We start from the raw sequence: 14,172 nt of genomic DNA on the forward strand, positions 1-14,172 counted from the left end.
GCGCGCGCACGGCGCCTCTCGCACTCCGGCGCTGTAGCGGCCTCTTCCTTCTGCGTCCGGGGCTGGACGGTGCGCGGGGGCCGCGGCCGGAGCTGGGAGCCAGCGTCGGCCTCGCCGCCGGCCTCGCCGCCTGACCGTCTGCCTGGGACTTGTCTCTGCGCCGGGCGGAGGCGGCGGGCTGGACAGGGAGCGGCGCCAGCGTGAGGATCCCGGCCGATGGGAAGCCCCTGGGCGCGCTGAGGGGCCGGACGACGAGCGGCTGAGGTAGGTGGGCGCGCGGGGCTGTCAGCGGCGGGGAGCGGGCAGGCGCGGCGGGCCGGGGCCGAGCACGAGCGCCTGGCCGGCCGGAGCGGAGGCGCTTCCCACCCGCGGCTGCGGAGGGGCCCGGCCTAGCCCGGAGCGAGAAGGGCCCGGACGCAGCCCGCTCTCCCCTGGGTGCGGAGCCATTGCGGGCCAGATTCCTCCTGCGGCCGTGGGGAGGGGTCAGGCTTCCTTTTCTTGGAGAGGTCAGAGTCCGAGGTCCTTTCGCCCCCCTTGCAATAAGAGCCTGCCACGGGTTCCCCGCCGGCGCCTGCACGGAGCGGCCCGCGGGCTTGCGGAACTGGGAGGACGGCCGGCGGCCTGTGCATTTTGCCGTCGGGGGTACACGGCGCTTCCCTAGCACGGCGAGCCTCCCCTGCAGACTGGTTACTGCCAACCCGTCAGTGGCCACCTTTCGGGCACACAACAGGTAATACGTTTTTAAACGCCTGAGTCTAATAAGAGCTTCTGGCACCGGGAAACTGCGCCGTGGGGCACAATTAAGGAGTAGAAAGAAGACAAAGGCGGCAGTTATTTATGTCCAGTCCTGGTATCAAAACTTCCCGTGGTGGAGCGGAGTGCATAGCTATTGGCCTTTGCCGAATAGACTTCCCGAGTGATTGAGGTGAGTCGCAAATGAACCATTTAGAATTATAAAATCGTCTAGGATTATGTATAATTGTTAGCAAGTGACCCGAAATAAAACCTCGGAGCAGTATGTGATGTTTGATCTTTGGAGAGGAACAGAACTTGGGTTTCTTGAAAGGAGGGTTTTCTCCACGTTTAGAAAGCTTCATGAATGCTTAGTGAAGTTACTAAAAATAGTTGTAGTTCCTTATGTTGTTAGTAAAGACCGCCACATTCAAGAGAAGGGAAGGGAATTGTTCTTCTAAGAACGGCTCTCTTTAGGGGTAAAACTTTAGGAGTTAGACACACACAGTAAAACAACTTCAGGGATGGCAAGTTTTAGCTTATGCTTCAGAAATTTACTAATAATAACAGTCACAATATATAGAAGCTCTTAGTTGATTCCCTTAGATTCAGTGAACCATTTTAAAAGATGATCCTTAACCTTTGTCGGTCTCCACAGTCTGTTTTGTAACTAACTCTTGGCTTAGATTCCGTCCAGACTTTCTAGAAATGTATTCATTCTGACACTCTTAAGAAATGTGGCCTGCGTACTATCCGTGAACTCTGTGTGGGAAGAGCCTTTCAAGAATTGTTAGCCCTGAAGTGGGAGGAGGGAGCCATTATGCAGTGTAGGGTTAAGCTTATCTATGCACATACTTCATATAAACACATATATCTTGCATATAAATACATATGTGATGGTTGTGCACATAAGAATCTAATAGTGCTGATTCCCATCTTGATAAGGTTGGAGTCTGAAAGTAGGAAGGCATTGATTTTTAGCTCTGTTTCCTTTTTTAGCTAATTGTTTGTACGAGTAATTGTCATAGTAAATTTCTTGTCCAGTTTGTTAATTGATTATTGAGGAAGCAGAATGCTGTACTGATTTCTTGGCAGTAGCAGGGAGGGAAGATATAGAATATATAGAAGATCTACACTTTAAGTCCTTAAGTCGGTGTCTTGTCTTTCCATTAGAATAATCACCTTTACTCTTGACTATTTTGTGTCCTGGTTCTTAGAACAGTGTTTTGCCTGGAGTTGGCCCTCAGTGAGTGTGAGCTGCATCAAAACTATATTATATAATACAAACCAAAGACATAAATTCCTTGAGAGGATTAAAGAAATTGGAGATGGATGGTTTTTTTTTTTTTTAATTGCTGGTCTAATTTTTTAATGGCATGTTTTTTTCAGTGTGGGTTGGTAAAGGATATGTGGTCGCATTTTGCCTTTTAAAGGCTGAGGTGATGTAAGCTGAGACTGTATATCCTGAGTGCTGACAGATTGTGAATGTTCTGATACATTAAGAGAAAATGAAGTAGGGGAGGTAAGGCCCAGAGGGAAGGTGTTGGTAAGACTAGTGATAGGAATTGAAAAGGCATGAACTATGAAACATTGGAACAGATTGTAGGAAGAAGTATTTTCTCCCTTCACTGGCAGTCCTACCTGTGGAAGAGAATTGTACCTCTGTACCTCTTTTTATTAGAGCTTTCCAGCAGGATGATTTCTGAGTAATAATACTGAAAAAGGGTTTACTTTTTCTCTTAAAATCTTCTCCCAGGTCTGTGTGTATTTCTCCTTGTATTTGCATGTGGTCTCTAGTCCAACTTTATTGGCAATAGACTAGTATTTTGATTCCTGTCTAATTCCTGTGTATATTTCTCAATTGGTTTATAACTTGAAGGGGAGAAGAAGGTGGTTGTTCCCTTCACAGATTCCAGCACTGGCTTTTCTTCAATTTGGAAAACAAATCTATTTGACTTTGTAGATGTTACCAGCAGACAGATTTTGTGGATATTTGGTGAGGTAGGGACTAGAGTGAATAAAAACTTAAGTGGGAATGTTTTAAGTTGGGTCTTGTGTTTTCATTTTAGTATAGCTGAGTGATTCTCATGGTGAGGGGTGGATTTTGCCCCCAGGGAACATTTGGCAATGTCTGGAGAAATTTTATGTTGTCACAAATTTTGGGGGAGGGAGAGAGTTGTTGCTACTGACATCTAGTGGGTAGCGGCCTAGGATGTTGCTAAACATACTACAATGCACAGGACAGCCCCCCACAACAAAGAATTATCTAACCCAAATGACAGTGCTGCTGTTGAAAAACCCTGTAGCTGTATGCTCTACTGTCAATTGTTGGTTCTGAAGTTGGACTATCAAAATTCATATTTGGCTTTACTGTTTCCTAATGTGTGTCCCTGGCACATTGCTTAAAGTCTTTGCCTCTGTTTCTGTAAAATAGAGCTAATAATAGTATATTCCTCATAGGCTTGTACTGAGGATTAAATCAAATAATGTGCAAAGCACCAAGCTTATTGCCTGGCACATATAAAATGCTCAAAAACTGTTAACTTTTAGCTAATATTATATTTGGAACTCATTTTGAGGGTCTCTCCTTTTCTCTCATCTGAAATTAGAATTTGAGCTAGTGAAGTGATAATGAATAACCTAGTTCTCCTAGATCTCTTCTCTCCTTGGGGAATGAATGAAAAATTATTCCTTTTACTATTTGTGTTTAGCCCAGCCTTGTTTTATGTTCTCAAGTCTAAAAAGCTGCTGCTGTAAAGAAGTAGCTTCTCATTGTAGATATTTTTCCTTCAAGTTGAGATTTTAAGCCAGCTGGCCAGCAGCTCTTTATCTGTTGAGTCTCAGCAAATATTTAGTAGTTTAACAGAATTTGATCCTATGACTTTATTCCAATTTCTCTTTCCTTTTCCTGTATAAATTGAAGTAAATTTTCAGTGGTTTGGCTCATATTATTACCTGTTCGTGGCCTCTGGGAGTACCTATTTTCATAACTCAGGTCTTGGTACACTTGTACATGTATGACGTGTACAAGCAAACGTTTCCTAATGACTTTGAGCTAGATCTTAATATACATTTGTGATTCTTTTTCGAAATCTGAATTGGAACCCGTGTCTTTATCTTTCTTGCCTCAATGCTGCGTAATACTGTAGACTCTATAAAACTCTTTCCTATGTGCCTAAATGATGTGGCTGGCTTGTTGTGGTGGTGATTTTAATAAATTCTTTATTTAAAAAAATCACAGGATGTCCTCATAGACAAAACAAAGACTTTGGACTTTTTTTTCCTGCTGTTGTTCAGGCTGGACTTGAACTTCTGGGCTCAAGCGATCATTCTACTTTAGCTTCCCAAGTAGCTGATACTGCAGGCATGTACCACCTCGCCCAGCTGGGACTGTTCTTTAATAATCACAGGACTCCTCTAAGGGAAGAAAATCCACACCATATTTATGATCAAGGGAGAAAGCAGTGTTGTACATTTTTGTCTTGATACCATTCCTTCAAAATAGGAGATATTTTATTATGATATTACCTATATTTTTATAGTATAAGTCTTAACTGTATAGATATTCACTCATTTTAGCTAATGGAAGCCTTTGTTTACCCTTTGTACTAGTACTGTCTTCTGTTTGGATAAGAGTATGTTTGAAGGGAGTCGGTACTTTGGGCCAAGAGATTGTATTCTTTGCTTGGCACATTCTGTCTTTTGTAAAGTGCAACATACACTCAGGTTTCTGTATAAATAATAAGTTAATAATAATGATGGAGTGTCCATCTTGTGGCATCTGTTATCAGGTCAGAAGTAAACATGTGGAAAATATAATAAAAGGCCAATGGAAGGCATTCTAAGAACATTAGGCAAACTGAATAAAAAGAATCGTGTTGGCCGGGCGCAGTGGCTCACGCCTGTAATCCTAGCACTCTGGGAGGCCGAGGCGGGCGAATCGTTTGAGCTCAGGAGTTCGAGACCAGCCTGAGCAAGTGTGAGACCCCGCCTCTACTAAAAATAGAAAGAAATTATATGGACAGCTAAAAATATATATAGAAAAAATTAGCCGGGCATGGTGGCAGATGCCTGTAGTCCCGGCTACTCAGGAGGCTGAGGCAGGAGGATTGCTTGAGCCCAGGAGTTTGAGGTTGCTGTGAGGTAGGCTGACGCCATGGCTCTCACTCTAGCCCAGGCAACAGAGTGAGACTGTCTCAAAAAAAAAAAAAAAAAAAGAATCATGTTAAGAGTTCTTACCTTTACTGTTTGGTTTTTTTTTTTTGGGGACAGAGTCTCACTCAGTTACCCTGGGTAGAGTGCCGTGGCATCAGCATAGCTCACAGCAACCTCAAGCTCCTGGGCTCAAGCGATCCTCCTGCCTCAGCCTCCTGAGAAGCTGGGACTACAGGAGCTCGCCACCATGCCTGGCTAATTTTTTATTTCCATTTTTAGTTGCCTGGCTAATTTCTACTATTTTTAGTAGAAATGGGGTCTCGATCTTGCTTAGGCTGGTCTTGAACTCCTGACCTTAAGTGATCCTCCTGCCTTGGCCTCCCAGAGTGCTAGGATTACAGGCGTGAGCCACCGTGCCCGACCACCTTTACTGTTATTCTTTTGGAGTTTAGTAATCTAGAAGAGAAAAGCCTATAAAATGTAACATTTGTTTTCTACTTAAATACTTTTCCAGTTCCTAATCAGAGAACGTTTATGGCTACTACATCAGTATTATAAATTGAGTTATCTTGTATGATGTTTGTCCCTATCCATGATTAAATTGAGAAAAACAAGTATCTTTGAATCTGCTGATGTGTGTTTATTTATAAGTGGTCTGGAGTCCTGCCTGTCAGCCTAATTTTAGGTAGTCTGCATAGTTGTTGGAAGACAGACTATGTTCCCACTGAATGCTACCATACAGATACATATTTGTGTGTGCGTATTTATACATATTTGTCTTTTATTTTTGGTAGAAAATGATGCATCCTGTTGCCAGCAGTAATCCAGCTTTCTGTGGGCCTGGCAAGCCTTCCTGCCTCAACGAAGATGCCATGAGAGCTGCTGATCAGTTTGATATCTATTCCTCCCAGCAAAGCAAATACAGCCACACAGTCAGCCACAAACCAATGGTTTGTCAGAGGCAAGACCCATTAAATGAAACACACTTGCAGACTACTAGTGGCAGAAGCATAGAGATAAAAGATGAACTTAAGAAAAAGAAAAATCTCAACCGATCTGGTAAGCGTGGCCGGCCTTCAGGAACCACCAAATCAGCAGGATACCGGACCAGCACAGGCCGACCCCTGGGAACCACCAAAGCGGCTGGATTTAAGACAAGTCCAGGCAGACCTTTGGGCACTACTAAAGCTGCAGGATACAAAGTCAGCCCAGGGAGACCTCCAGGTAGCATTAAAGCTCTATCCCGTCTTGCCGATCTTGGTTATGGCTGTGGCACTGCTGCTTTTCCTTATCCCATGATGCACGGCAGAGCAGTTCACGGGGTGGAGGAAACCGGCAGTGAAGTCAAGCCACCCAGTGAGTGAGTGGGGCAGGAAAGAAGGCCAGATTTGGAAGGAAGATTGTGAATAATCCCAAAGCTTCTTGGTTTTATTTTGACATACGTAACTTTATGGCCTGGGCTTTCCAAATTTGTTTTCCTGTTTGATTTTCTTTCCTGCTTTTGCTCAGAAGCTGCCATATGCTGACAGATGCACTCAGGGCATGAGCAGTGGCATTACATTTGTACATAGGTTCAAGTGTAACACCTAATGAAGTTATTTTTGCTTTTCCTTTAGAATTATGATCATGTCTCATATTTCATTACTACTTTTGGGCCATTCTATTAAATAAATAGATGCTTTATGTGCTAAGCAACCGAAACCATTATACCTATTAGTTTGTGAAGTAAATCTACAATATGATAAAGATAGCATCTAAGGTATTTTTAACTGATAGGACAAAAAAAACTAATGATTCAGGATTACTTGAGGTAATGGCTGTGTGAGTTGCAACATTCAGAGATAGGACACAGATATTTGTATGCTTTTGCATTTGCATAGACTTCAGGTGATAAGAAACCTATTTTTAATGTTCTAGGTTTAAGCAGCTTATTTATTGATCTATATGGCATTAATTGATTTAACCATTATTCCTAAAATAATTCTTTAGTGTTTGTCTTTGAGCAGTGATAGGTTGTGTATTTTTTTAATTGCCTAAAAGCATATATACCAAACACTACAAACAATTCATATTTACAAAAAATTTAAACTATTTTCTAAAAGCTGCACATTACATTTTTGGCGAAATACAGTGCATTTTGAGAATAGTATATTTCATATAGAAAACTAAACATTCTCAAGGTCTGCATGTAGCTATCGTCACTATATTTTCCCTTTCATGTAATTAATGAGTTTTAAAATTATGTTTTAAAACATTTGTTAACGTTGCTCATTTATTTGAAATGTTTTTAGTTTTTCTGAGAAATTGTTCCATTGCATTAGCACTTACTGTGTTTTCAGGTTTATATCTACCAAAGGACACAGATTTAATGGTAGACTGTAAAACTGGTATAAACAGAGTGCAGTTTCCTGACCATCAGAACCCAAATATTAAGAAATATATAGGAATCCATCTATGCATGAAACATGTAAAAAAATATATTGGTTAGTTTAATTAAAATCTTATTATGGCTCTAGTGAGACCACTTCATCCAAAAGAAAATTTTTTTCCCCTAATAATGTTAGCTTTAAAAGCAAGGTAGAAAAGGAAAAAAAAAAAAAAGTATTGGGTAGCTATGTATAATATGGACAGAGGGAAATCTCTCTTCTTTCCTTTCTGAAAGTAATATTCCTTGTTAATATACATTTTATTTATTCTGTTTGTTTTAAACGAAGTACTATAAATAAACTTCAGACTTGAAAAAATTCCACTGAACTTTAAATTAAAGTTACAATGTTTGTACTTGCGGATTTTAAATGCCTTTGAGATTAAAATGTAGATTTGCAGGACCCAAAAACTTTTAAAATAATTAAAATTTTAAAAGGGCACATATTGTGTTGTTTGGGCTTGCTCTCAGTTAATGCAAACTCTGATTGCAAATGGATGTCATGTTTCGTACCTTTTTTATCAGGAAAAAAGCAGCAAGCCTTCAGGTGTTCCAGTGATGCCTGACACAATGAGCTGGACTTTGTGCTGCTCTTTACAGTAAGAGGTGTTGCATTGTGTGTGGGGACTATGTGTGCACTGGCGTCTAAGACAGTGACCTCAACAATACTAGCTTTGCACAGACTGTAGAGAAAGATGTTGGATGACTACATAAAATCAGATGTAATAATTCTGGCAGCTAAATTGCTACAAGAGCTTCTTCTTACAGAAGCTTAAAATATAAAACTTTTAATAATTTACTCAGAACAGTATAACTTCTGACACACACAAATGCTTGCATCTTTATTCATGTGTTCATTATTTACTTTTCTTATGTATCTGTCATTTAGCTGTTTCTCAAGATGATGTTCAGCAGTTGGCTTCTTAGAAATCCTTTTTCAAGCCAGTTCCTAAAGAAAGTTGTTTAATAAAATGTTTTACCGTAGAATAATATACAGCATTGTCAAGGATTTGGTTGCATGTTGTGTTTTATATTAAGTCCATTTGACATTGCCTTTTCAGTTTATTTTCATTCCCGATTTTGTTATATATACCCTCGTCTTTCTCCCCTGCCCTTTCATACATTAATTCCCCTTCCCCCACCCTCCAGCACATCTACTCAGTGGTGCTGTGCTGTGTGTCAGAAGATAAAACAGGTGTATTATTGTATAATGAATTTTGTATACATGTTTATGAAATGGTGAAATCATCTAAAGGAGGCACGTTCATCACAGTGTTTATTATCAGGAGCTATGTCCCAGGAAAAAAGGGGGTGAAAGGGTACCGTTGTGAATGGATAACATCATTTAGAAAGCTGAATTTACTGCTCATGTAAGCAGTTACCTGGAATTTTAGATCTGTACACTGGTGAGCATCTCCTGATTCCACTTACTTTTCTCCTTGTGAACAGTTTACTGGTGCCATGCTGAAGAGAAAGACATCTAAGTAATTACATGAATGAAGTCTTAAAATAATGAAATATTTTTACTTCTATATAATCTAAAGACTATTGTGCATCTTTTGTAACACTGTCTCTTGTCATGATAAACACTGAAATAGCATGTTAAACAGTTGCCTATACTTTAATCAGTTGGGGAAAACTGGCCTTTTCCCCCCACTGTATGATTGTTCCTTGAAGGTAAATTGCTAATTTTATACTATGTAATTCTGTTCTTCACAAAATAGGTTTCACTATTCTATATTAAAACTGTTGGTCAGAAAATGATCTGCTATTCAAGTAAGTTTGCTTTACTTTTTTTTCCTTAAAAAATATTTTAACATGCCTTATTTATTATTGTGATCATGTTAACAAATAAGAAGCTAATATACAGATGAAATTTTCATTTTTTGACACATATAACCTTGCATAACTAATCTTTAGTATGGGATGATTTTGATACTATCTTTGGAGTTTTGCACTGGATATTAAAAAAATATACTGGCACAATGTATTGGAAGAAAATAAGTAGTATCTGGTTTAATTTTTAATACTTGGGGACATTTTTTAAATCAGTGTTTAAATTAGACTAAAAATTCTTTATATTTTTAATTTACTTTTTAAATGAGCCATCTGTCAAAGTAACATTCATTCCAAATTGATGTTCGTGTGAATTTACATGTATATTTTCATGAAATGAGAATGGAGTTTCTTTGAGTTAAGGAGGAAAAAAAAAATTTGGATCCATTTATTGGGTTAAGGGTGATCCATTCAGCGTAAGAATAAAGCAGTGTATGAGCTAAAGAAAAAAAAATTAAACTTCTCCTATATATTCTAAGAAGCTTTAAAAGAACAATTCAGGGGATATTGATGATAACTGCTACTCTGTCAGTCATTGTCTCTATATGCCGTAAAATTTTATGATCTCTTTATAATAAAAATATAACAAATTACAACAGTTCAAAACATTTTTTCCCTTGGACATAAAAAATTTTGAGGCTATTCTGCTTTTGTTTTTATTATAGCTTAACTATATGCTATTAAACTCTAGGATGTATCTAAATCTTTCCTTTGCTTTTTCTCCCTCCTCTCCCCAAGTAGATAAGTCTCTGCTCTCACATATAATGTATTTAATTTTTGGAAATTTAATGCTGTAGTTAATCAAGTGTGTGATTTAAAGTAATCAGACCATTTTGATTCTTTGAGTTTTCACAATTTCCTTTTTTCACAGATAATTTTGGAGAAAATAATTACCAATTAACTGATAATAAGCACGCTGTCCTCTGCTGTAAAAAGTCTGAATAGATACTGTATTTGTTTTTATGTTCATGAACTTGAGCTACTCGTGTGCAATTATGTGTATGGGAATGGAGTAGTGTTCATGATTTGTATCTACATCATCATATGGATGTATATTTATTAATAAAGTCATTACTTTAAAATCAACTATGTTTCCTACTTTATTTTTTAGTATGGTATTTTTCAAGTAGAGAAATGGTAAATGCTAAACTTCATGACTGCGGATCTTGTATATTTCTTACTATTTTGCTTTCTGAAATCTGTCCCTCTTTACTTTTTTATTTATTATTTATTTTCCTTAGAATAGTGTATTTATATATTTGTAACTTAAAATCCTTACAAATGGACCTAGTTTCCTTTGCGTTTTCTTCCTGTCATTAAGATACATCAGGCAAATAGTTCTGCTAACAGGCTTATATTTAAATTGAAACATGATTGATCCTTTGGTTTAAAAAAATTCAGATATTCAACGTGGCTCATTTTATTTAACTTTTTTTTGGGAGGGAGAGGGAGACAGAGTCTCACTCTTGATGCCACAGCTAGAGTACAGTGGTGTCATCATAGCTCACAGCAACCTCAAACGCCTCACCTCAAGGGATCCTCCCGCCTTGGCCTCCCAGGCTGCTAGGATTATAGGTGTGAGCCACCACACCCAGGCTCATTTTATTTTACTTTTTTAATGTTAGCCTTAGGGAGATCAGTGTATACATCTTTTGTAACTGCCAAATATTTGAGATATAAAAAAGAAAAATAACTTCCCCTAATTATTATATTTGAACACATAATTGCCCTTTCCATTCTCTCAGAAGCCCGCAGATCATCTAGAACAGAGGTTGGCAAACTATAGCCCCTTGCCAGTTTTTGTAAATAAAGTTTTATTGGAATAGATACTTGTTATTTGTTTACAGATTGTCTATGGCTGCTTTTGCACTGCAATGGTGAACTTGAATAGTTGTGATATGAGACCTACAAAGCCTAAAATATCTATCTGTTCCTTTATAGAAAAAGTGTGCTGACCCTTAATTTAGAAGGATGAATTGGAGTAGGAAACAGCAAATAAAATTTGGAGTTGAATTTCAAAACCTGTAAAAAGGCCAGGCGCCTATAATCCTAGCACTCTGGGAGGCCGAGGCGGGTGGATCGCTCGAGGTCAGGAGTTCGAGACCAGCCTGAGCAAGAGCAAGACCCCGTCTCTACTAAAAATAGAAAGAAGTTATATGGGCATCTAAAAATATATATAGAAAATATATATAAATAGAAAAGAAAAATTAGCCAGGCATGGTGGCACATGCCTGTAGTCCCACCTACTCGGGAGGCTGAGGCAAAAGAATTACTTAAGCCCAGGAGTTTGAGGTTGCTGTGAGCTAGGCTGACGCCAGGGCACTCTGGCCAGGGTGACAGAGCGAGACTCTGTCTCAAAAAAAAAAAAAAAAAACCTGTAAAAACATTGATGCCTTTTTTTTGTTGTCTTTGGATTGTATCGGGCTGGAGAACATTTTCATATTGAAAAGCCACATCAATTTAGCTGTAATCAAATAAAGCCACATTCAAGAAACTTCAGTTAGATACATTTAAAAATGTACGTTATTTTATAAAAATCTATGTACTTAATTTCAAAAAATGAAAACTATTAATTTAAAAATTAACCTTTTAATGACTTTGTTGTGTCTGCTCTTTGTTGGAAAGCATTTGAATATTTGGTTGCAGCATGGAGGTCCTCAGTTTCAGTTGATCCTCTAGAGGGGTATCAGTCATCTGTGACCTTAAGGGCATCTTGATTTGGGTTAGGCAGGAGAATGTAGATTCGCAGCAGTAAGTGGTTGAAAAGCAAGAAAGCATTTTTTGGGCATGTTGCTGAAGACGTGGGTATTCTGCATTTTTCCATATTTCAGTTGGCTCTTTGTTAGCATCAAACAATGACTTTAAGATGTCATCTACTGAGAGCTCAATCAATCCATCTGTAGTTCTTGAGGTGCCTTGGTGATACCAACTAGGTGAGGCTGAAAAGCTCATTTGAGTGTGATGTCATGATTCTCAAAGTCGGTGAACCTTTCATTGTATTCTCCAATTAGTAGGACCATGACAGCTGTGTATTCTTCAAATGATTTGCATATATCATCCGGCTCATCAGTGACCTTTGCTAACTGGGGAAAATATTCATCCAAAATTTCCTTTTGAAGAAGTGTTTTGAAAAAAGAGAGCTTTTTTCAAAATGCTTGGATTTTTTTGCCCCATATCCTATATAGACTTAGTTTTACCTTGCAAAGAAATATTCAAGTTGTTTTGATTTAATATATCACACAGAAATGCTGCATTCCTATAGAAATCTTCTTTCAATAATTCACATTGCTGATTCTGTTCTTCATAAAATTTAACTATATGTTCTTACGGAGATAAAATTTTGGCTAACACCTGTCCCTGTGATAGCCAACCAATGCACTTTGGAATGATACAGCAAATCCACACTGAATACCTCATCTTTCAACTTTTAGCATGTTATGAAACTGAAAATGCCATAGTTGCATTTGCTCCAATATGGTTAACAATACTTATAACTTGCTGGAAAGTGTCACTTACAGCACAGAGATTTTGCTGATGCAAGAGACAGTGAAAAGAAATAAGAGCATCTGGACCTGTTAATACTTTTTTTCATCTGTGCAGTAAACCCTTCATGTTTTCCTGTCATGGAAGGTGTACCATCTGTACAAACACTCACTAAATTTACCAAATTTAGTCCAACTTCATGACATTTGTCTTGAAAGTTGTTGATATCTATTCCCCGTGTTCTGTTCACAAGAGTGCCCAGAGCAAATAACTCTTTGTAGCAATGAAAGTCTTCTATTAGGACCTGAATGAAGTATAAAACCTGCACCAAGTCAGTAGTATGAGTTGATTCATCCAAAGCAATTGAATAATATATATTTTCCTTTTGAAATACTGCATAAAGTTGTTCTGTTAAGTTGAAGGCTAATTCATGCTGCGATCAGTTATGGTTCTCCTTGAAAGAGGCCATTGTTTGTACTTTGGAACCTCTGGGGTCTAAGCAACCTACAACTTGACAATGTGTTCTTTCACAATTTCTACATCACTGACTGGCTTCCCTTTTTTTCTGAATATATAAGCTATTTTACAAGTTCTTTCAGTGGCATTATTTCCAGGTCTTATTGCTCCTTGAAAGAATTGTCTTTGCTTTTGCTTTTCATCTTTTAATTTCTGCCTTACAACCTTTCTTGCCTCTTCCTCTAATTTAAAATATTTGTGGTCCTTATGAATGTTACAATGCTGACAAGCATTGAATTTCTTTAATGTTGATATTGCAGTATCACAAAGCAAGCAAATCATCTTATCTTAAGCAAAAACTAGCAAAACACAATTCCCAATCCTCATTAAAAAATTTGTTTTCTTCCTTTATGATTCTCATGGTCTTTGATGTGATGGGCTGTTAAGCAGACAGAGTTAAGAAATACTGTTGAGCTGTGCAACTAGTGGCAGGAGTCAGGCAGGGGAAGTTAGAACTAAGTCATGAACAGAGCAGCTGTCAATTTAGCCCTTATGGCTTACTAATGTTCTAATCGTGCTGGTCAATCTGGGAGGATTATTTTGTTGAAACTTATTTTATTCTTTGGTATTTTAAATACATTCATTTACAAAATACAGGCCATGGTGGCTCACGCCTGTAATCCTTGCACTCTGGGAGGCCGAGGCAGGAGGATCACTTGAGGTCAGGAGTTCAAGACCAGCCTGACCAAGAGTGAGACTCCGTCTCTACTAAAAATAGAAAAAATTAGCTGGCCAACTAAAAATAGAAACAAACGAACAAACAAATTAGCTAGGTGTTGTGGTAAGCCCTATAGTGCCAGCTACTTGGGAGGCTGAGGCAGGAGGATTGCATGAACCCAGGAGTCTGAGGTTGCTGTGAGCTAGGCTGATGCCACAGCACTCTACTCAGTGCAATGGAGTGAGACTGTCTCAAAAAAAAAGAAAGAAAAGAAAAAAAAAAATTCTCCTGTGGCTGGTGTTGGGAAAATAAAAATAAATAAAAAAAGAAAAAATATAATAAAAATATAAAAGATGAACAAAAATGT

At 38.6% G+C, this 14,172-nt stretch overlaps 1 protein-coding gene across 6 annotated transcripts; it reads left to right on the plus strand.

Moving 5' to 3' along the window:
* C5H5orf24 (chromosome 5 C5orf24 homolog) lies at positions 1 to 10,234 on the plus strand. Of its 6 annotated transcripts, none has more exons than XR_006735065.1 (4): positions 1 to 264; positions 5,682 to 7,911; positions 9,037 to 9,088; positions 10,020 to 10,234. XR_006735065.1 is itself a non-coding variant. In XM_045550825.1 (4 exons), exons 2-3 carry the CDS (start codon positions 5,685 to 5,687, stop codon positions 7,876 to 7,878), a joined length of 468 nt encoding a protein of 155 aa, XP_045406781.1. In that variant the 5' UTR covers positions 1 to 264; positions 5,682 to 5,684; the 3' UTR covers positions 7,879 to 7,911; positions 9,037 to 10,234. The 6 variants fall into 6 exon arrangements, 3 of the variants coding, with proteins under 3 accessions (XP_045406781.1, XP_045406780.1, XP_045406779.1); XM_045550825.1 differs by having other exon boundaries at positions 5,682 to 6,111; positions 7,838 to 7,911; positions 9,037 to 10,234; XR_006735063.1 differs by having other exon boundaries at positions 5,682 to 9,088.
* Positions 10,235 to 14,172: the final 3,938 nt, after the last annotated feature.

The sequence above is a fragment of the Lemur catta genome, chromosome 5 (genome assembly GCF_020740605.2).
Source record: "Lemur catta isolate mLemCat1 chromosome 5, mLemCat1.pri, whole genome shotgun sequence".
Lineage (NCBI taxonomy): Eukaryota > Metazoa > Chordata > Mammalia > Primates > Lemuridae > Lemur > Lemur catta.

Coding starts and splice junctions, on each gene's coding strand:
- C5H5orf24 (XM_045550823.1), top strand. CDS start 5,685: ATGATGCATCCTGTTGCCAGCAGTAATCCAGCTTTCTGTGGGCCTGGC.